This window comes from Pipistrellus kuhlii, unplaced genomic scaffold (assembly GCF_014108245.1).
Source record: "Pipistrellus kuhlii isolate mPipKuh1 unplaced genomic scaffold, mPipKuh1.p scaffold_m20_p_3, whole genome shotgun sequence".
Taxonomy (NCBI): Eukaryota; Metazoa; Chordata; class Mammalia; order Chiroptera; family Vespertilionidae; genus Pipistrellus; species Pipistrellus kuhlii.
This window is the reverse complement of record NW_023425529.1, coordinates 82,827,402-82,849,852: the sequence shown is the minus strand read 5'-3', so window position 1 is coordinate 82,849,852 and position 22,451 is coordinate 82,827,402. Positions and strand designations below refer to the sequence as shown.

The following is a 22,451-nucleotide window of genomic DNA, read 5'->3' as shown; positions in this document are numbered from 1 at the left end:
CCATTGTTCTGTATTCTTACAAGTATGAATATAGATTTGCTTTAAATCTATTTGCTTTGGACTATATACACATTGTCAATCTGAGCCATCCTGTTCTCAAATATTGTCTTTCCTAATTTTTTTATTGTTTTCATTCTAGAGTAAAATTAAATCTAATTCTCACTCTATTTCTCATCTTTTCTCATATCTTCTACCTTTTTCTTATTTCTTAATATTTACTTTTCTTTTTGCAAACTTCAAGGATTTTTATTTTCTATGTGATATGTGTATGTGTGTGTGCGCGCGTGTGTATGAATGTATATATATCTATTTACACTAATAAAAGAGTAAAATGATACTATGATCAATGAAGTATGAAAATGTCCTGGAAATTGTCAATGGATTTTGAAACAATTGACAGTACCTTCGCGACACCCACCAGCCAAATGGGAGTATGCAAATTAGCCTAACAAAGATGGTGGGTTAATTTGCATATACAGAAGCCGAGTGGCTGGGGTGGGTGGGACGTTTGCGTCGTCACCACAGTGATGATGCAAGCATTTCGCACCGCCCTAGCTGCTCTGGGCCTCTGAGCAGCGTGGGAAGGTGAAGGCGGTGCCAACAGCAAGAGGAAGGAAGGCTCATTCTTGCATGAATCTTCGTGCATCAGGCCTCTAAGTCTATATAATAAAAGGCTACGCTACCATTATGGCACAATGACAAGCACTGACTACCAGGGGAGACACACCGCAGAGGTGGTGGTTGGTGGCAGGAGCTTCTCTCACCTCTACAGCAGCACTAAGGAGCAATGAACCAAGCGGTAAGGAGAGAGTAGGCAGTCAGTAAGGAACAAGAGAGCCTGGATTGTGAGAGGGATCCTGGACTGCGAGAGGGCGCAGGGTAGGTTGAGGGCCCTGCCCAGTGCATGAATTTCATGCATCGGGCCTCTAGTATATATAAAAGCCTTAGAAACTGTTGTACAGTAGCTATGACACACATTGACCACCAGGGGGCAGATGCTCAGCGCAGGGCAGAAACCACAGGCATAGAAACATGGAACAGACTGATGAATCTCAGAAAGAAGGGGAAAGAGGGAAGGATGGGAAGAGATTAACCAAAGATCTTATATGCATACCAGAGGCCTTGTGCATGGATTCGAGCTGAATCCATGCACCAGGCTTTCAGCATCACCCAAGGGATCCTGGATTACAAGAGGGCACAGGCCAGGCCGAGGGACTCCACCGGTGCACAGATCCATATACTGAACCTCTAATTCACACACACACACACACACACACACACACACATATACATATATATATATATATATATATATATATATATATATATATATATATATATACACACACATATATATATAAAAATATTATTATTGAAAGTATTAACTACCGTGTTTCCCTGAAAATAAGACATCCTCCGAAAATAAGACCTAGCGCATGGAATGATAAGACATCCCCTGAAAATAAGACCTAGCACAACTTTGGGAGAAAAAATTAATATAAGACACTGTCTTATTTTCGGGGAAACAGGGTATGTCCCCTTTAATCCCTATTGACATCTTCTAGCCGGCCCCCAGGCCCCCCCACCAGGCCTTTACCACATTATTATTGTCTGTGTCCATGGGTTATGCATATATGCATAAAAGTTCTTTGATCTCTTCCTACCAACCTATTCACTTCGGCCTTCCCACTGAGAAAAAACATATAACATTTCACAAGTTTGTGTGTGATCCTTGCATAGAGGTCATGCTACTCTTCTCTGTATCGTTCCAATTTTAGTATATGTGCTGCCGAAGAAAGAATGTGCTTCACATTTATTCTTTCTATTCAATCTAGTCTGCTGTTGAATCTAACCATTAAAGTTTTAATTTTAATGATGTATTTTTATTTCTAGTTATTTGCATTTTTTCTAATTATACCTTAACTGTTTTGACAAAGTTGTATTTCTTCATTATGGTTTCTATTCCTTCTTTTATCATTTTATATGCTTGTATATACTTTATATACCTACATATATCTTTACTGAAATCTCTTAATAATTACACATTTATTTTATAATCACTTTCAGAGTTGTATATAGTATCTTTAATTCCTGTGGTACTATTTTCCAGTAGTATCTGATCATCTTTACTGGCTAATAATTTAATTATGAAGTCACCTTCACTAGAGACTGTTTTGTCCATGGATACTATGATCAATGAAGTATGAAAGTGTCCTGGAAATTATCAATGGATTTTGAAACAATTATGAGGTTTACTCCTAGTCTTGGGATTCCTGCACCAAATCGGTAATACAAATTTAGGTTATATATTATATATTATGTAGGCTGAGATTTCTATTTTTCATAGGAACTTTCCTCCTATCCAAAGTCCTAGGCAGATGGGCAAAATTCCTTATAATTTTCATTCACTGGAATACAAAGTTCTCTGTTAAATGGGTAATTCAGTCTTCTGACAGAAGCTAAATTCCAGTTCTCCTTTCTACTGAGTTCTAAGGCTTGTGATCCTAGCATGCACATTAAAATTCTAGTACCCAATTCTCAAACCACATAAGTGGTATGAAATTCCCATAGAATGTCAGTGCATCAGCTCCTGTTTTGGCCTTGAGTTACTTCCCCTTTGCTTTTTATCTGGAAATTATCCTTTTTTTCTCTCTGATGCTTGGATGCATATTGAAAGAGCTTTAATGCTATTCTACACTTTAATTTGTTGGTATGGGGGGAGGCCACCTACTAGGGACTTAGCCCACTATGTTATCCAAAGCCCCTTATTACAGTTTTTAGAACAAGTAAACTATTGTAGGGTGTACCTGATAGATTATTGACAATCCCCTAAGCATACAAATCAGTGAAAAGAATCTCAAGATGCAGATATACACAAAACTGCTATCATACAAGTATCCTTAATTCATTCAACTACTTAACAAGTTATAAGCATAGTGCTAGGGACCACAGTATAGAAGAAGAAACAGACATATGTATACCAAGAAGCCTGGATGGCTAGGATAAGGGTGTTGCCATAAATATAACAGAGGTTGAGTAGAAAATAGAATTGGCAGTGAGGGAAAATTTTGTTGGCTTTACAACCTGTTAGTCTTAAGTATCCAAAAGCACATGCAAGTGACTAACTACATCTAGGAGATACAAGACTTATGCTTCTAAGATCTTGAATTAATAAGCTCAGTATTAACTAAAGAAAATAATAAATAATCAATATACACTAGAGAAACAATTTTTTAAGATCCAATTCCTGCACAGTAAAAAATTTACACTAGACAATTTTTTAAGATCCAATTCCTACACAGTAAAAATTTACACCACATAATTTATACTAATTTCCTCTGAGTACAAATAGATACTGAGTACAAAAAAGAGACATGAGATTCCAGAGGCCTATTCCAACTCTTACCTTAAAACTCTTTATAATAGGCAACAAGTAATTTCTGCATTTGACCTATCTGTATTCCAGAAAGAAATTGTAGGCCTAGCTGTTTTGGCTTTTCAATTTCTGATGTTATGGGAAATGAAATTATGTAATGATAATGTTCACAATACAGTGTGCATTTGATACAATAGTTGCATAGGTGCAATAAAAACTGCCTAATACTGCTTGATAAAATAATGAGAAGCTTCTCAGTAAATTTCAACTTCATTTTTACCACTAGAGGGCTCCCTTATAATTTGATTTCTAATCCCTTAGCCACTCAAATTTTAGAAACACCAAGTACAATGACTTAAAATAACGGTTTATTCTGCAATATAATCTCTTTAAAAAAAAAAAAATAAAAAAATAAATATATATATATATATATATATATATATATATATATATAGTTTTATTGAGTTTAGAGAGGAAGAGAGAAGGAGAGAGAGACAGAAGCATCCTGCACACCTCACACTGGGGACTGTTCCTCAGCCCGGGCATGTCCCCTGACTGGGAATCGAACCATGACCTCCTGGTTTATAGGTCAACACTCAACCACTGAGCCAAGCCAGCTGGGCAATAACATCTTATTTTAAAATTTACCAATAAATAATTATCAAATCACTTTATACACCAGAGGACTTTATGGACAGAAAAATGTGCTAAAGTACTAACAGTTGAAGGAACAGTTCCCTCCTAAGGCAACAAAAGTAGGGCTGATAAGCCCTAAAATAAGAAAACTCAAATTTTCTCATAGCTCTTGGTCAGCTTTTATATTGATGGACTTACGTTTTAAGTGTTCCAGATGTCATAAGTTCTGTCACCAAAACAATGCACTTCTTTCCTTTTAGTGTGGATTCCCAGGAATCATAGAATCGAACAATATTGGGATGCTGAAGACCCTTTAACATTTCAGCCTCTTCTTTAAATCTCTGTCTCTCAGACTTTGTTAACTTTCGATCCTACAATCAAAAATGAAAACAGAATGTAGTTTAAAATAATAAAACACCAAATTACAGTTAAATTTAGATGGTAAACATGTACTAAATTATAATGATCAACAGTGTTAAAATAAAAACACTACAACAAGTTTACTAATAACAATTTCTTCAGTCTATGATATGAGTGTGGAAACAGGCTAAAGTTTAAGAAAACTTTGAACTATAAAGTCATGCTTAAGATTATTTTAGTAACACTATTAAATATGCCTCAAATACAATCTCATTTTGTATATGAGTTAACTTACCACTTCTAAAATAAGTCATCTATTGCTAGAGATGTGCAATTTAATAACAGGAAACAAGTATGGGTTTTAGAGGTAGAAAGGTCTAAATATAAATTCTAGTTCTATCTTTGCTTTGGTTAGAATTCCCTTTATGAATATATACCTTCAACTCACAGGGACTATTGTAAGAATTAAATAATTTACTAGGAATGCTTTTATCACATGTTTAAAGCACGTGGCACAGGCCCGTAACAGCTCGCTCCTCGCCTGCCCCCGCCCCAGGGCTGCCTCTCAGACATGGCTGGAAACCTTTGGGGGAACTTGAGGGTCTGCTGAATCAAGTGATGAAGGCTTAGATCTGGATGTGTTGAGTTAGTACAGTGCTGGGGTATTGATCTGTGAGTGCCTTGTGTGGGGTCTGGATGAGGTTGGTTGATCTATTTGGAAATGTCTTTTGTGTGAAGTGTACCCTTGGGCATGTGGAGGTATTATTGATTTGAGAAAATGCTAAGTAACTTATTTACTATCTGAAAAATTTAAAGTTCTGAAAGTTTAAGGTCTCTTACCAAAAAGAGGTTTTAAAGCTAACACCTTAATTTTAATGGAGAAAGGGGAGGACAAGCCCTTCTCACCCAGAATAGGTAATCCAATTCCAACCAGCAGCTATCTTTAAACAATGTATTCATTTACATTTAAATGGCTACACCTTTTGATAATCTAAGGGCAAGTTTACATGTAAACAAGTTTGCTTCTCAATTCCCAGGGCAGAAAAAACAAGGTTTAAAATTATTAGATTTTAAATTTTATTCTTAGAAGTATAAAAGTTTATTAATTAAAAAACAAACAACAACAACAACAAAAAAAGGAGATTGAAAAACCTGATGAACAATATTAGCTGTTGATTGTAGTAGAGTCGGAGATACAGGAGGGGAAGTGGAAAGGGGGAGTGGTGGATGCGGGAAGAGACTGAACATAAACTGTGCACCTATGGATGAGGACAATGGGGGGTGGGGAGGAGGTGGAGGGTGGAGTGGGAACCTGATGGAGGGGGGAAAAAATGAGGAACCTTTGTAATAATATGAACGATAAAGATTGATTAAAAAAAATAATAAAGCACCTGGCACTTCACAGATTAGTTCCTACCTGAGATAAACTGGGGAAAAGCAATTAATTTGTTGTTTTCCTTTAACAAGGTTCTATATACACAAACTCTGAATTGTTCTACAAATTTAAATTGAAACTATCTCACATTAACATTCTATCAAAACAAGTAATATATATTTTAACAAAATATTCCAGATATATAATAAAGTATTGTGTCCATCATCCAGTCAAATAATTAAACATCACAAACATAATTTAAAGCCCTCCGTGCAATTAGGTTGCCCTTCTCATCACAATTCCTTACCCTTGAACAACCACTACCCTGAATTTGAACATACCATTCCTATATGGGTTTTTACACTTTATTTTTTTTTTAATATATTTTTATTGATTTCAGAGAGGAAGGGAGAGGGAGAGAGAGAAACATCAATATGAGAGAGAATCATTGATCAGCTGCCTCTTGCATGCCTTTTAGTGGGGACTGAGCCCAAAACCCAGATATATGCCCTTGAATGAATTGAACCCATGACCCTTCAGTTCGTAGAATGATGCTCTATCCACTGAGCCAAACTGACTAGGGCTGGGTTTTTATACTTTATATCAAATGTTAAAATTTCATAAAATGATGGTATAGAGTATGTATTTTTTGGAATTTTGCTTCTTTTTCACTCAATATTGAGATAATCTTTGATGGCATACAATATATCTACCTTATTATTATAACTTGGCTCCACTCATTATCACTGCTTTATAGTTATCCTTTGTCTGAATATACAGGATGGGGCAAAAGTTTACAGTTGTTCATATGAAAATAATAATAAAAGAATAAACTTTTGTGTACTCACAACTATAAACCAACTTTTGCCACATTCTGTATTACAATTTATAAAATCTATTAATGAATCTTCAAGTTGTTCCCCATTTTTTGTTACTACTATACTGTAATAATAGTGTTGCAATGTTAATCTTGGACATACATTTAAGGGTATCAATAGGACACCTGTTCTTTTTTTATTTTTTAATTGATTTTAGAGAGAGAAAGGGAGAGAAAGTGAAAGAAGAGAAACATTGATTTATTGTTCCACTTATTTATACATTCACTGGTTGACTCTTTTATATCCTCTGACCAGGGACTGAACCTGAAATCTTAGCATATCAGGATGACACTCTAACCAACTGAACTACCCGGCCAAGGCAGAACACTCATTCTTAAAGAGTCCAAAAAACCTTTTAAGGAAGGTTTGTGAATATGTGTGAAAACAAACAAATACTTTTCACTTACCATGAATTGAAATTTAATATCTCCTTGAATTACTAATGTGTACACCTAATAGCACAATAGTAACTGTGATTTTGTCACCAACAGACCTAGATTATTTTCATCTCACCTAACGATAGATGCATATTATCTCAAAATAACATTTACACAAATCATTATTTTGAAATTATGATAGCTATTAGACTTTCAGTAGGTTTTATTATGCACTAATAATGCATAATATATCACAAATTTAAAATTTTGATAACTATTCAATATTAGTTTCCATTAAAATCCAATGTATTTCTATATAAACTTAGCTTTCACCAGCCTTCAAAAAAAAGACCTGAGGCACAAAAAATATAAGAGCAATTATTAGAATACATGGCTAATAGAATTGTTAGATCATATAGGGTAGGCAGCTTTTTTTTTCATAAGGATCAACAAATTGCTTCTCAAAGTGACTATACAATTTACTCCCCTAAAAGCAGTCACCAACAATTAGCATTATGAGACATCAACTTTTGCCAATTTGATGAGTGTAAAATCACATCCTGTTGCTTAATTTACATTTTTAGAATCAATAAGCATTCGAAGCTTTTTGTGTCTTTGTGAACTACCCAATCATATAATTTGTTTCTTTATCTTATTTGAAGGAGTTCTTAATATATTCTGGATACTAATTCTTTGTTGGTTTTATGATTTACAAATACATTTTCTCAATTGTAGCTTGTATCCTCACCTTCAGTTGTAGCCCTACACATGGGTTTTGAATAAGCCATGATAACTGACAGCTCAATTTGCAAAGATCCCCGCCAACCTCCACACCCCGCCTGCTTCATGAATAGGCAGGTTTGCCCAGTCTCCTTCTCAGAATTTCTTCTCCCTGGGTCCTGGTTCATCTCCAAATTATCACTGCAAGATTGGTGTCTCTCAAAGTTCCTTAAACAGCCCCTTTCACAGTCCTTTATCACTTTATTCCCACTCCCAACTGGAAGCTGTGACCATCTACAATAGGGGTGTCGAACTCAATCAGAGAAGGGGCCAAAATCTAAAATCCAGCCTAAATCGCGGGCCGAATGGTTTACTGAACAGTCATAAACTGTCATTGTGATGGAAACGCAGTGGAGTGCAGTGATGACAGCGCGGTGCGGGCCACATTGCAAGGCCTGGCGGGACGGATTTGGCCCGCGGGCCTTGTGTTTGACACATGTGATCTACAAAGTCACATACGGTACCTCATCCACTAAGACTGAAATACATGGCAGCATAGCTATTTCATCCTGGATTATCCTTCTAAAACATTCCTTTTCTGGAGGACAGATAGCCAACACACAAGTCAAAGTACCTGAGACATGATGACGGAGGAAGATATTTATCACTTAGTTTTTAATTGCAATGTATTTTCACTCCTTGAAGTTCTATTTGGGTCTTTGTCAAATCAACTAGAGGCCCAGTGTCCAGCCTACACCCTCTCCAATCTGGGACCCCTCAAGGGATGTCTGACTTCCCTCTCACAATCCAGGACTGCTGGCTCCCAACTGCTCGCCTGCCTGCCTTCCTGATTGCCCCTAACTGCTTCTGCCTGCCAGCCTGATCACCCCCTTAACAACTCCCTGCCAGCCTGATTGATGCCTAACTGCTTCCCTGTCAGCCTGATTAACCCTAACTGCCCTCCCCTGCCAGCCCAGTCACCCCTAACTGCCCTCCCATGTAGGCCTGACCCCTCCCCCCAAACTGCTTTTCAAACTGGTTGCAGGCTTGGGTCCCCCACAACTGAATTTCCCTGCAGGCCCAGTCGCCCCCAACTTCCCTCCCCTGCAGGCTTGATCACCCCCAACTGCCTTCCCTTGCAGGCCTGGTCCCCCCAACTGCTCTCCCCTCCTGGCCTGATTGCCCACAACTGCCCTCCCTTGCAGGCCTGGTACCTCCCAACTGCCCTCCCCTGCCTGCCATCTAGTGTCCACATAAGGGCAGCCATCTTGTGTGTTGGAATGATGGTCAATTTGCGTATTACTCTTTTATTAGATAGGATTATTAGAGAGGATTATTCACTACTTCCAACACCATCTTGATTTTTGTTTTAGTTTTTAGTCCTTTTACTGATAACATAACTTACTTTTACAGACTCAAATCACTGCCACTTTTATCGGAGTTACTATTGTTTTGGCTGCTGATATTCACTTCTATTCTTTTTTGCTATATGTGGTTATTTCAAATTGTGATGTTTGTTGGAATATACTGTTGTGAATGTATCCCACAATCTCTAGTCTGTTTTTCATTTCATTTAATTTTCCTCTTCAAAGAACAACTTTATTGGATCTCAATCTTAATATCTGCTTGGACTTGAGATTTCATTTATCCTCAGATAGATAGTAAAACTATGCCCCTTAGTTAACAGATTGGCAACTGTTCCAGAAAAGTCCTAGGGTCAAGTCACACTTTTCCTGCTCTGGTTTTATGTTTCTTCTTAGTTTTCAGATGCTGGAGATTACCCTTACCTTGTAACAAACTCAGCTATGCATTGAAGGTTTTTGTTGTTCTTTTCATCAAAATTTTCAAAATATCTCATGTTTTACAGTAGAAAGTTTTCAGATTGTTTGCTTTTTCCTCGACTGACAATAGGGCTTCTCGATTTTTAAAAAATCTTATTCACCATATATTCTCTTAAAAAATATATTTTTTTATTGATTTCAGAGAAGAAGGGGGAGGGAAAGATAGAAACATCAATGATGAGAGAGAATCATTGATCAGCTGCCTCCTGTACGCCCCCTACTGGGGGTTGGGCCCACAACCCGGGTATGTACCTTTGGCCAGAATTGAACCTGGGATCCTTCATTCCACAGGCGAATGCTCTAGCCACAGAGCCAAACTGGTCAGGGATCATAATACATTCTTAAATGTTCCTCACTTAGGAGAAATTTATATATAAAAAAAAAAATCTAGCTCTCTTGTTGACTACCTTATCTATAACTGACCCTTATAATAGTTGTATCAAGAATACTTATTTTAGCCCTAGCTTGATTGACTCAGCGAATAGAGCATCAGCTTCAGGCTGAAGGGTCCCGGGTTCGATCTGGTCAAGGGCACATGCCTGGATCACAGGTCGATCCCCAATGGGGGCCATGCAAGAGGCAGGTGGTGATCAATGATGTTTCTATCTCTCTCTCCCTCTCCCTTCCTTTCTGAAATCAATAAAAATATATTTTAAAAAAAGAAAACTTATTTTAAACCAAATGAAGCATATTCCACATATCATTAAGTGATATTAATTCTTATAATTTAATATACAGCTTACCTATCTGATTATCTTGATTAAGAACACTTGTATAGCATGCAACATTCACTGTAATTTTAGCAATTTTTGTATACTTTCATGTTTGCTTAAATTGTAAACAATATTTGGGTTCCCTGTATCAGGCAACAGGATATAATGAGCATCAGAGACAAGATTTCTGCTCTCCTAGACCTAACAGTGTTAAGAGGCAGAGACATTCATTTTATTAAGTATGATGAAGAGAAAGGCATTGGGCCGAAACCGGTTTGGCTCAATGGATAGAGCGTCGGCTTGGAGACTGAAAGGTCCCAGGTTCGATTCCAGTCAAGGGCATGTACCTTGGTTGCGGGCATATCCCCAGTAGCGGGTGTGCAAGAGGCAGCTGATCAATGACTCTCTCTCATTGATGTTTCTAACTATCTCTCTCCCTTCCTCTCTGTACAAAAATCAATAAAATATATATTTAAAAAAAAAAAGAGAGAAAGGCATTGGGTACTTTGAAAGCATATCATAAAACACTCAATTCTTTATCCACAGGTATGTGTTAACTAGAGTTAGCCATGTAAGATCCTGGGTATGAAAGCATCCATAGTTCTCGTTATATAATACTTGAAATGCTTAAGACCTTTTGCTAAAGGTATACCTGGAAATATAGGATGCAGTCTGGAGGAATGAAGACTCAAAACATTACTAACAGTGAGCTAGGAAATTTAAATTTAATTATTTAAATGTGTGTTTTCACTCATAGTTTAGAACTAACTGCTGGAAAAGATATGAGACCACTGTAGCTGAAACTTTGAATATATATTATACAGAATAAGGTACGTATAGTTCTTAGTGGAACAGCTTAAATAAATTATGTAAATACATATATCCACTGTTGTACAAACAGAAAGTTAACTTTTAAGTTTGAATAATATTCTGTATAGGGCCTTTACACAACCCCTTATATAGTTTAAAAGACATACAAACCTTCAATTGTAAATGTTTTCTCTCAACTGTTTTATGTAACTTTAGACAGAAACAGTCACTAGATGTGAACACTGTAGCATAAACCATTCTATACTGTTACTTAAATTTTAATTTAAAATATACTAAAGGATATCTAAAATTACAAAATTTTAACAATGTTCTAAAGTGCACAAGGCATGCAAATTCTCTGATGAAAACTTACTCTAAGTAATTTATTTATGTCTTTCTCTATTACCACTATCCTATTTCAAGCCATCATCATCTCTTCTAGATTCCTGCAATAACCTACTAAGTTGTTTTCACAAATCAAATATTTTCCTGTACAGTATATTTTCCACTTTGTCCATATACAGCCAAAATATTTTATATCATTTTAACCAATTCTAAGATATGCCAACTAATTCTTAGAAATACAATTTTTCCTATTTTTAACTTCTCTAAAATTAGAATGCCATACTATTAGAGGAGTTTTGGATTCAATGAAATCATGTATACCATAACTCTGTTTAAAACTCTTTAAGAAGTAGCTTCTATAGCCTTTAGGATAAAGGTGAAAATCATTGTGATCTATGTGGTCCCACATTATATGGTTTCTTGCCCACTCTTCCAGCCTAATCTCGTCACTCTGATCTTTTCCATTTTCCAACATGCCATACTTCTTCCAACTCAGGTCCTTTAAACATACTGTTCCTTCAATCTGGGATGCCCCTCTGTCCATCTTTAATTGCCTAGTTAATACCTAGTCATTAAAGATAAATTCATTTCCTCAGAACACCTTCCCTGACTGCCCCTCACTGTAGGTTAAATCATCTCCCCTTCACACCGATACATGTTTTTATAAACAATATATTGTATATACCTCTTTTATAACATTTAATCTTATATAATCCTGATGTGCTAAGTGTCTGGTCAACCAGTTGGCCATTCAAACAACCAAAGCATAATATACTTAAGATATGCTAAGGTTGCTCAACCACTCGCTATGCACTGACCACCAGGGGGCAGACCTGTAGGATCAAGACTGAGGGAGACAGGCCAGACACACCCCGGAGCCCTCACACAGTCCTTCCCCAGGCAACAATCATGAACCGGTGGGGGTCCCTCACACAGTCCTTCCCCAGGCAACAATTATGAACCGGTGGGGGTCCCTCGGCCTGGCCAGCACTCTCTAGCAATCCGGGAACCCTCGGGGGATGTCAGAAAGCCGGTTTCAGCTGATCCCACAGGCCAGTCAGGGGGACCCCACTAAATTCATGCTCTGGGCCTCTAGTCACAAATAATATTATATTGAGGCTTATTCTAAAAGCAGTGACAAATGCTTTTCAGTGTTCCATCTTTAGCATCTTAGCATAAGGGCCTGTTCAATAACCATGTGTTGAATGAATCTATTAATGTGTTTTTCAAAGAGGTTGTGTATGTATTTAACAAACAGTTAGCATTCCCCCAGGGAAAAAACGAATTTTTAAAAAAAGGTGAGAATTGAAATTGGGCCTCTCTCTGAGTGTTGGTAAATCTAACACAAGACAAGCAAACACAATGACCAATTTGCAAAAGTCAAAGCTGTTAATTATCATTGTAAAAAAGATGCCAATTACTTATGAATAGCATAGTATAAAGAGGAAAAATAAACAGGCACTTTTTCCTCACCAAAAATCTACAACCATTTTTTCTTGAGAATACACTAAATGGCAATTTTAAAACTCTATAGAAGTGAGATTAACTTTTATCTAATTTTGCATAGGAACAATTTATACTGTAAATAGAAGCTATTTTATATCATAAATTTTTATCCTCCTTGAAATTATAATTTTAAGGGGTTTGAGAACCTTGTTAAAATTTTTATTAAAAGTATCTCTAAAGGGGGAAAAATGTAGTTTATTGAGTAAAGATTATCAACTAACTGGGGAAAATAACATAAACAAATAATTTGGTGCTTCTTTCAATAACTTGTTAATATCTCAGAGAAGTACAATACATTATTTTAACACCCAAAATTTTTAAGACAATAGTAAAATAGATGAAAATTAACATAAGCAACCAGACCAGTTAGAAAAACTGAAGCTTTAAAAAATTTGCCAAGTGTTTACCATTTACTAGCTGGTTGTTTTTTACTTCTGTTCTCATAATTCTCAAAAAAAAAAAAACAAAAACCTGAGAGTGGTAATATTACTTTCTTTGACACAGAAACAGACAAAAGCCATGTTGATATTTTGGTTATTAACTATGGATCACTGAAAAGAACTAAGTACTTTACTAAATTACTGAAGTTGAAATAAGAGGAATATACATTGTTTAAATATTATAACTGTCAATCACATTATCAGGAAGACTATAATATCAAATTACATTAAGAACAGATTAGCCACTATTGCTTTTTAGTAATTCTTTCCAGCATTAACAAACTGGGTATTTCTGGGGGCTTGCATGCATCACTATTCCAATTGCAGCATTCATTACCTTCAGTGCAGCTAGAGGTAATGCAGCTAGCCCACTCTATTCATTTAATTCATTTCTTACCACCTACATAAAATTGTTTTGACAAGCTAAATGAACAAAACCAACGATCATTGTCACATGAACTTCCATAACATACACAGTTCCAGGCTGCTGAGAGAGTTAGAACGGGGAGCTGGGCAACAAGTGAAACAATTGTTCATCTCAGTACCATCCAAATAACAGTGCTCAGTAGATTTATTTGATGACGCAATTTCTTCTTGGGTAGGAAACACAATGGTGATATTTGGTACAAAGGCCTTTCAGGAACTAAATTTACACATCTTCAGTTCCTTGTTTTTAATGTTATTTTATTTTAAATATCCTCTAGAGAAATTTTTCTCTTTATCCCGAAATTTCATTATTTTCTTAAGTGGCAATTCTATGCCTTCCTACTGCTTATTTTATTAGACCCAAAAGCAAACCTTTCAAATAAATTGTGACTGAAACAATGAGACTGGTTCTTATTAATTAAACCTGAAATATTCACTTAATTAGCAAGCAGCTGTACATAAAAAAATATCTGGCCCTCAAGTCCTACTAACATTTAAATGTCAGAGGCACTTTATTTTTAGCAATATTCAAAGTTTTACTGCTAAATTAAAACCTTATATGATAAGTCTACATATCAAAATATGGGTGGAGATAAGTGCCTGGAATTCCTTGATTAAAATATTTTAGGCCAATATTGGAGTCCTCCCTCCTTATCATTTTCTACACCACACTGACTTAGCAAAGAGCTGGTTACCTATTCCATCTTTTAAACCGATACAAATTGCTGGGTGTTAGGACACAAAAACAAAAACTTGTCTTCAGGGAGAGAGAACAGCAGCTTAAAACACTTGCTTTTCAATGAAACACAGATTTCAGTTACAATTTACAGAAAAATATTTTTATTATCTTTATTATTTATGTATTTATTCATTTATTTTTAGTATATTTTTACTGATTTGTGAGAGGAAGAGAGAGAAACATCCGTGATGTTTGTCCGTTTGAAACTAGCATCAAGGACAAGCATCATGGATGTTTCAAAAGGAGAGAGCATCATTGAGCAGCTGCCTCCCGCACACTCCCACCACTAGGGATCAAACCCACAACTCAGGCATGTGCCTTTGACCAGAATCGAACCCCGGGCCCTTCAGTCCGCAGGCCGACGCTCTATCCACTGAGCCAAACTGGCTAGGGCCAGAGAAAAATATTTTTAAAGAATTACTCTGTATTTTAAAAATTGCAAAAATTACTTAAGTCTGGCATAGCTCTTGTTCACAGGCCTACATAGTTAATAACAATTTCAATATCATATTTCTTTTTATACTTCTAACTATATCTATCTACTCAATATATTGCATTTTCATCTACAGATATCTTCTTTTGAAAACTCCAGAATAACTAGATTGAAGAACTGGAGAAATAAATAATAGAAACAAAATAAATGATTCTCATGTAAAACTCAACTATTAACAACAAAAGTTTGGCAGGTTTTTAAGGTGTTTTGAAATACAATATAAAAATTAAACATGGATTTTACGTGCCCAAACCAACAGAGTAAACTGCTAATACAAATTTCTTTAATGATCTTCCTGTCTGGTACCTTTAAGGAGAGGAACTGGATCTATCCCACAGAGAAAAGAGTCCAAATCAATTTTCCTCAATAGGTCAATAGATATAATTATGAGGGTTGGGGAGCAATGAGACATTTAAAAAATGGCATTGTGTCCCTTGTTTCTCCATGGAGTCTTCTAAGAACTATTCTGAAACAGTGTTGGAAGCCACACATTGTCTTCACTAGCAGAGAGGTGTGGACAAGGAACCCAGAAGGCTGGTCAACCTTGAAGCTCTGAAAGGTCAGAACCTAGCACCTACTGTCTAGCTGAGACAAAGGAAGCTGAGGCAACTTCCACCTTTTAATCTTACGTAAATCTTTACTGATGGACTATTATTGGAATTGTCTGCCTAAGGGCTATGGGTGTATCCCACAATCTGAGCAAAAGGAATAGCGGAGTGAAGTCCTTCCTCTTGAGCTGGGCTCCCGCCTGGCCTCCAATATTTCCAAATTTATACTTTATTGTCTAGTCTCTTTCATTTATGTGCGGCCTCCTCTAGACCCAAACCCTGAACCATGCAGGACATGAGGAGGACACTTACAAAATAGTACTAGTTTCAAAAGGATAAAAACAGTCATCAAAAGAATAGTAAACAGATACAGCCACTGTGGAAGACAGTATGGAGTTTCCTCAACAAGTTAAAAATTAAACTCCCATTTGACCCAGTGATCCCACTTCTAGGACTATATAACAAGAAACCAGAAACATCAATCAGAAAGGATATATGCACCCCTATGTTCATAGCAGCACAATTTACAATACTTAAGATTTGAAAACAACCTAAGTGCCCATCAGCAAATGAGTGGATTAGAAAACTGGTAAATCTACACAATATATTATTATGCCGCTATCAAAAATGAGTAACTTTTACCATTTGCAACAGCAGGATGGAACTGGATAGCATTATGCTAGGCGAAATAAGATAAATATCACATGATCTCACTCATATGTGGAATATAATAAACAACATCATTTGGTTAACAAGAATAGATATAGATACAAATGGCAGGGGAGGGGAAAGGAGGGGCGGTTAGAGAGCAACCAAAAGACTTGTATGCATGCATATTAGCATAACCAATGGACAGACACTGGGGTGGTGGGGGGTTTGCCCAGGGTGGACAGCTCCCGAGGGGTCTTGGACTGCTAGAGGGCACAGACCGGGCTGAGGGACTGTGTACACCCCTCCACCAGTGTACAAGTTTTGTGCACCATGCCTCTAGTCTTATTATAAAACACTTCTCTTAGTAGGCTGTAAACTCACATCTCCCAAAGTTTAAAAAAAAAAATGTTAAGCCCTAGTCAGCTTGGCTCAGTGGATAAAGTGTTGGTCTGCGAACTGAAGAGTTGTGTGTTCTATTCCAGTGAAGGGCACATGCTTGGGTTGTGGGCTCAATCCTCAGTAGGCAGCATGGAGGAGACAGCCAATCAATGATTCTCTCATCATTGACTACAGTGACAAATTCATGCACTCGAGGAAGGTGGGGAGGGGTCCCTCAGTCTGGCCTGCACCCTCTCACAGTCAGACATTCTTAGTGCTGCTGCAGAGGCGGGAAAGGCTCCTGCCACCGTGCTCATCAGCCATGAGCCCGGCATCTGGCTGAGCAGTGCTCCCCTTGTAAGAGTGCACTGACCACCACAGAAACAGCTCCTGCATTGAACATCTGCTTCCTGATGGTCAGTGCATATTATAGAGACTTCTACCGTGGGGCCGAAACCAGCTCTCCAACATCCCGCAAGGGGTGTTGGATTGTGGGAGGATGCAGGCCAGACCGAGGGACTCCACTAGTGCACTATCAGTGCCAGGGAGGGATGCAAGAGGGTAGCCAGCTGGGGAGGAACCACAGGAGAGCTCCAGGGCATGTCCAGCCCATCTTGCTCAGTCCCAATTGGCCTACTGGTCGGAGCATCTACCCCCTGGTGGTCAGTGCGCATCATAGCAACTGGTCGATCAGTCAACTGTCTGCCTCCTGGTGGTCAGTGCACGTCATAGCAAGGGGTTGAGTAACCTTAGCATTCATTAGCATATTGTGCTTTGATTGGTTGAACAGCCAACTGGATGACAGGACACTTAGCACATAAGGCTTTTATAATATAGGATGTTTCTTTCTCTCTTTTCCTCTCTGAAATCAATAAAAATATATTTAAAAAAAAAGAAAAAGAATATCCTACTCCTAAGTAAAAACAAAAAACTTAAAAAAAAAAAGTTAACACTAAGATATAGGACATCAAAAGATTGATCATTTTAAAACAGCGATGAGCAGTTTTCTATAAGATCTATATCTCACAAAACATGTTTCATTCAAACTAAACCAGTTGCTGCAAGTTCTTTTTAAGTAAACCCATGATACAGCTTTTACATATACAGAGGTCAAGGTAGATTCCTAGGGAAATATATTAGACATGCTTACTATTCTTAAAAAGAAAAACACAAGCATAACATGAATGGCTTAGAAGAATAAGGAAAAATCTTCCTACTAATATCCCCTGGTGCACAAAACTCAGGTTAAAAATCACTATCCAAAAAGTTGTTTCCTTTTACTCTTACTGCTTCCTTCCCATCCCTCAAAACTGAGTTAAGTAACAGGCATTGTTAATTATCTACCAGCCATTCCCTAATCCACTTCACCTTGATAATCATAATCACTTGTTTGATTCAAGTGACATAGGCCCTATTTCTGGTCCAAGGGAATAAATGATTTCCCCTAAGCCAGTGGTCGGCAAACTCATTAGTCAACAGAGCCAAATATCAACAGTACAATGACTGAAATTTCTTTTGAGAGCCAAATCTTTTAAACTTAAACTTCTTCTAATGCCACTTCAAAATAGACTCTTTTTGTGAAAGAGTCACACTCAAGGGGCCAAAGAGCCACATGTGGCTCGCGAGCCACAGTTTGCCGATCATGGCCCTAAGCCAATCACAGAGGTCCCATTTTCAGAAGTTGATTTAAGCAAGGGTCTGACCACAACTCTGACCAGTGAGGCATGAAACAATCTTTAAGAAACTGTTTCTTCCACTAATAAATGTTATTCATGTTGCATGTGATACTTGGGAATGAGAAACTAAGAGCATTAATCTGAAATACATGCTGAGAATGGCAAAGGGACCTTTAATGCCATAACTGAATTAACCTACTGGAATGCCCTACCTCTTAAGAAAGATTATTAATTTTTATTGATTAAAGTTGGCTTTCTGCTACTTGTAGCCAGAAACATCCTGAACTCAATGTTTTCAGAAGATCCTAGTACTCTATCAAAGCGAAAGTAACACAAAGAATACTATCATAGGACTTTTTACAAAGATTATTTGCAACGTAAAGGCAAAGATTTGTTTCTATTAATAAAATGAGAGAATATCCTGTTATGTGTTCCTTGAATAACTATGCATGTAAATATGTGTAAGGTAGAGAGAAGATGGGGCTAAAAATGTTGGCTGGAACAAGACTAAAATTACCTGACCAAGCAAAGGAATTTAGACTTTATCTTTTAACAGGCCAGGATTTCACAAAATGGTGTCACACAGAGCACTGTTCTGGCATGTAAGAGTTTCAATTGGTAAAACAGGTTTCTACAAAGCAGAACTTCTTATGAACCTACAATATGCATTCTCAACTCCCAAATGTTAGTCAGGAAAATGCAACTTTAAGCAATAGCAAATAACATGAAACTTAAGTTTTATTTAATAAAAATGACTCTGGTGGCCCTAACCAGTTTAACTCAGTGGATAGAGTGTCGGCCTGCGGACTGAAGGGTCCTAGGTTCGATTCCAGTCAAGGGCATGTACCTTGGTTCTGGGCATAAACCCGATAGGGAGAGGTTTCTAACTCTCTATCCCTCTCCCTTCCTTTCTGTAAAAAAAAAAAAAAAATCAATTATATATATATATATATATATATATATATATATATGCACACACACACACACACATACATACACACACACACTTTTAATTTTAAAAAGTGACTCTGGTTGGCAGTATAGGAAATGACAGATTTATAAGTATGATTGGATGAGGTTGTGCAGAGTGCATGCACAAGGGTAACAGATACTGAAACATTTTGATTATTAGAACATCAACATGAAATGATGGGCTAAATTAAGACATTAGAGAGAAAGGAGAGAAAAGAGACATTTCTGGGGAAAGATAGGTAGGATTTAATGAAATGGGAAGATACAGAGTTCAGTTATAACCACACAGTTTCTATTTCAGGGAAATGGAAGGCAAAAGTGATAAAATTAACCTGAACACTAAATAAAAAATTAAAAAAGCAAGACTAATACAGGTAGTAGAATTGAGGACAGAAACTAAATTCTATGATTAGTTGTGTGTATAATTTACCACATCATACTATACTGGCTAAAGGTTATGCTTTACTTAAAAGCAAAACACTCTGTGGTTTTTATTTTATTCTTTAACTAGAGGCACAGTGCAAGAAATTTGTGCATGGGTAGGGTCCCTAGGATGGCCAGCAATTAGGGCTGATTAGGGTCTTCCAGCTGCCGAACAGGGCCTGCCTTCACAGCTGCCATCCAGGGCCTTCCTTTGTTCCACACTGCCCACTGCTGGCCAACGCATGTCATAGCAAGCGTTTGAACTCCAGAGGGGACAATTTGCATATCAGCCTTTTATTTTATAGGATGTTACTATATGTATAGTACACTGTCATGCTTTGCACTTAAGTAGAATGGAAAACCACTGGGTTTTTGTGCTACAGCTTTTTCTAGATTTATGAATCTTATAATAAATCAACCGTTCTGTTAGGTGCCATCAATAAAAAGGTAGTCTTCCCGAAATTATGGGCTGCCTTAAATCTTACCTACTAACCTCCCAATCTATTTCTATTGTGGTTTCACTACCCTTTCTCTCACTCCTGATTTCATCAACAAAGATTTAAGTTCAGTATTCTCTTTCATTATATGTCTTAATTGAAGAGAACATGGTCTTTATCTCAGAGCATTCAACTAATAAACAGTCCCACAGAAAATGTTATAAACAAAGGTTAAAGTCTAAACAATTATTAACATTATTGGCACTAAACAGATATACAGCATTTAATGTTAATCTCATCCATTTTACAATACGTTACTCTTCTGTATGTAATACATTTCAGACACTGTGTGGGTATTGGCTTTTGCTGGCTATTCTATAATAGAAACAATCATTTCCCATACTAGTATTAGAAGTCTTCATTTGGAAGTCAAACAAATGACCCACAATTCTTTGCTATGTAAGTTGACCTCATGTCAGTGAGGTATAATTATAAACTATATTTTACTAAAAACTTGGATAATGCTTAGTTTCCATGTAGTATTATGCAGAACTTTTGTTTTTAATTTCAAGAGGCTGATGGATAAGGACAATTGATCCTGAAACAGTATGACCATCTAAAATGGTTTTATGTGTCCACTTGGCTATAGGTGTCCAATTGGCTATAGAACCCACTTACTCAATCAAACACTAATCTAGATGTTACTGTAAAGTTATTTTGTAGATGTGGTAAACACCTTCTATTAGTTGATTTTAAGTAATTAGGAGACTATCCTCAATAATTGAGTGGGTCTTGCCAATCATTTGAAAGGCAGTAAGAGCAAAATTGAGTTTTCTGAGGAAAAAATTCTGTCTCAAAACTGCAGTATAAGGTCCTGCAAGAGATTCCCAACGTGATGGCCAGATGTGGATTTCATACTTTCCAGCCCCAACAATTACATAAGCTTATTCTTTGAAATGAAATAAAACCATAATATGTAATTTTGTGATTTATAATAAGAAATACGAATTTGGCACAGAGTTCCTAAAACCCTGGAATTTCCTAAGTGGTACAAACAATATAAAAAGTGTCTCTTGTTATATTTATTATGATGTGACTTTTGGAAAGCGTCTTAGTATCCTAAGAATGGTGACTGATTCTAGGGGAACCACCCATATGATTAAAATATTAGAACTTTTGCCGAAACCGGTGTGGCTCAATGGATGGAGCATTGGCCTGTGGACTAAAGGGTCCCAGGTTCAATTCTGGTCGGGGGCATGTACGTTGGTTGTGGGCACTTCCCCACTGGGGAATGTGCAGGAGGCAGTTGGTTGATGTTTCTCTCTCATCAATGTTTCTAGCTCTCTAACCTTCTCCCTTCCTCTCTGTAAAAAATCAATAAAATATATATATTTTTAAAATATTATAACTTTCAGTACCACGCCCCAACCTCCTAGGGAGTAGTGGGGGGGTAGGGGTTTGAAGATTGAGTTCAGTCACCAATGGCCAATGATTTAACCAAGTAACTACCTAATAAAAGAGTAACATGTTAATTGACCATAACTTCGCAACACCCACCAGCCAATCAGGTGTAGTTATACAAATTAACTCAACAAAGATGTCGGGTTAATTTGCATACGCAGGCACCAAGCTCCTGGGGACAGGACGCTTCCACCCCAGCCATTCCGGGCCTCTGGGAGGTGTGGGAAGGTGGGAAGGTGGAAAGGCAGCTCCGGGCCAGAGCAGAAATGTGGCTCCAGCCAGATGAAGGGGAAGGAAAGCCTATTCTTACACAAATCTTTGTGCATCTGACCTCTAGTCTATATATGTAAAAGCCTGAACAACCGAACAACCAGTCACTATGACGCGCACTGACCACCAGGGAGCAGACATTCAATGCAGGAGCTTACCCCTGGTGGTCAGTTGTGCTCCCACAGTCAACCTCCCATGGCCCCTCCCCCTGGCTGGCCCCATTGGCCTCAACTGGGCTGGCCGGCCAACCTCCCGGCCCCGATGGGCCCCTCCTGCAGGCCAGGCTGAGGAACCCCACCCATGCATGAATTTGTGCACCGGACCTCTAGTGTCTATATAATGAAGCCGCCATAAAACCCCAAAGGACCAGGTTTGGAGAGTTTCCAGGTGGGAATCATGTGGACATGGAGTAAGCGGCATACTGGAGAGGGTAAGGAAGCTCCATGCCTCTTCCCCATACCTTGCCCTGTGCATCTCTGCCATCTAGCTAGTCCTGAGTTATATATTCTTTTAATAAACCAATAACATAGTAAATGTTTTCCTGAGTTCTGTGAACTGCTCTGGCAAATTGACCAAACCCCAGGAGGGGATAGTTAAAAA

At 37.6% G+C, this 22,451-nt stretch overlaps 1 protein-coding gene and 1 non-coding gene across 18 annotated transcripts in view; both read right to left on the bottom strand.

Moving 5' to 3' along the window:
• WNK1 (WNK lysine deficient protein kinase 1) overlaps nt 1–22,451 on the bottom strand; it is a 136,918-nt gene that overhangs the window by 92,386 nt on the left and 22,081 nt on the right. For all 17 annotated transcript variants that reach the window (XM_036457110.2, XM_036457112.2, XM_036457113.2 and 14 more), the window contains exon 2: nt 4,211–4,383. In XM_036457110.2, the coding sequence (XP_036313003.1) occupies nt 4,211–4,383 (173 nt within the window). The remainder of the gene's footprint in view (nt 1–4,210; nt 4,384–22,451) is intronic.
• Nucleotides 1,696–1,802, bottom strand: LOC118730974. Its single transcript, XR_004991698.1, has one exon. It is a non-coding gene; the product is annotated as a U6 spliceosomal RNA (small nuclear RNA).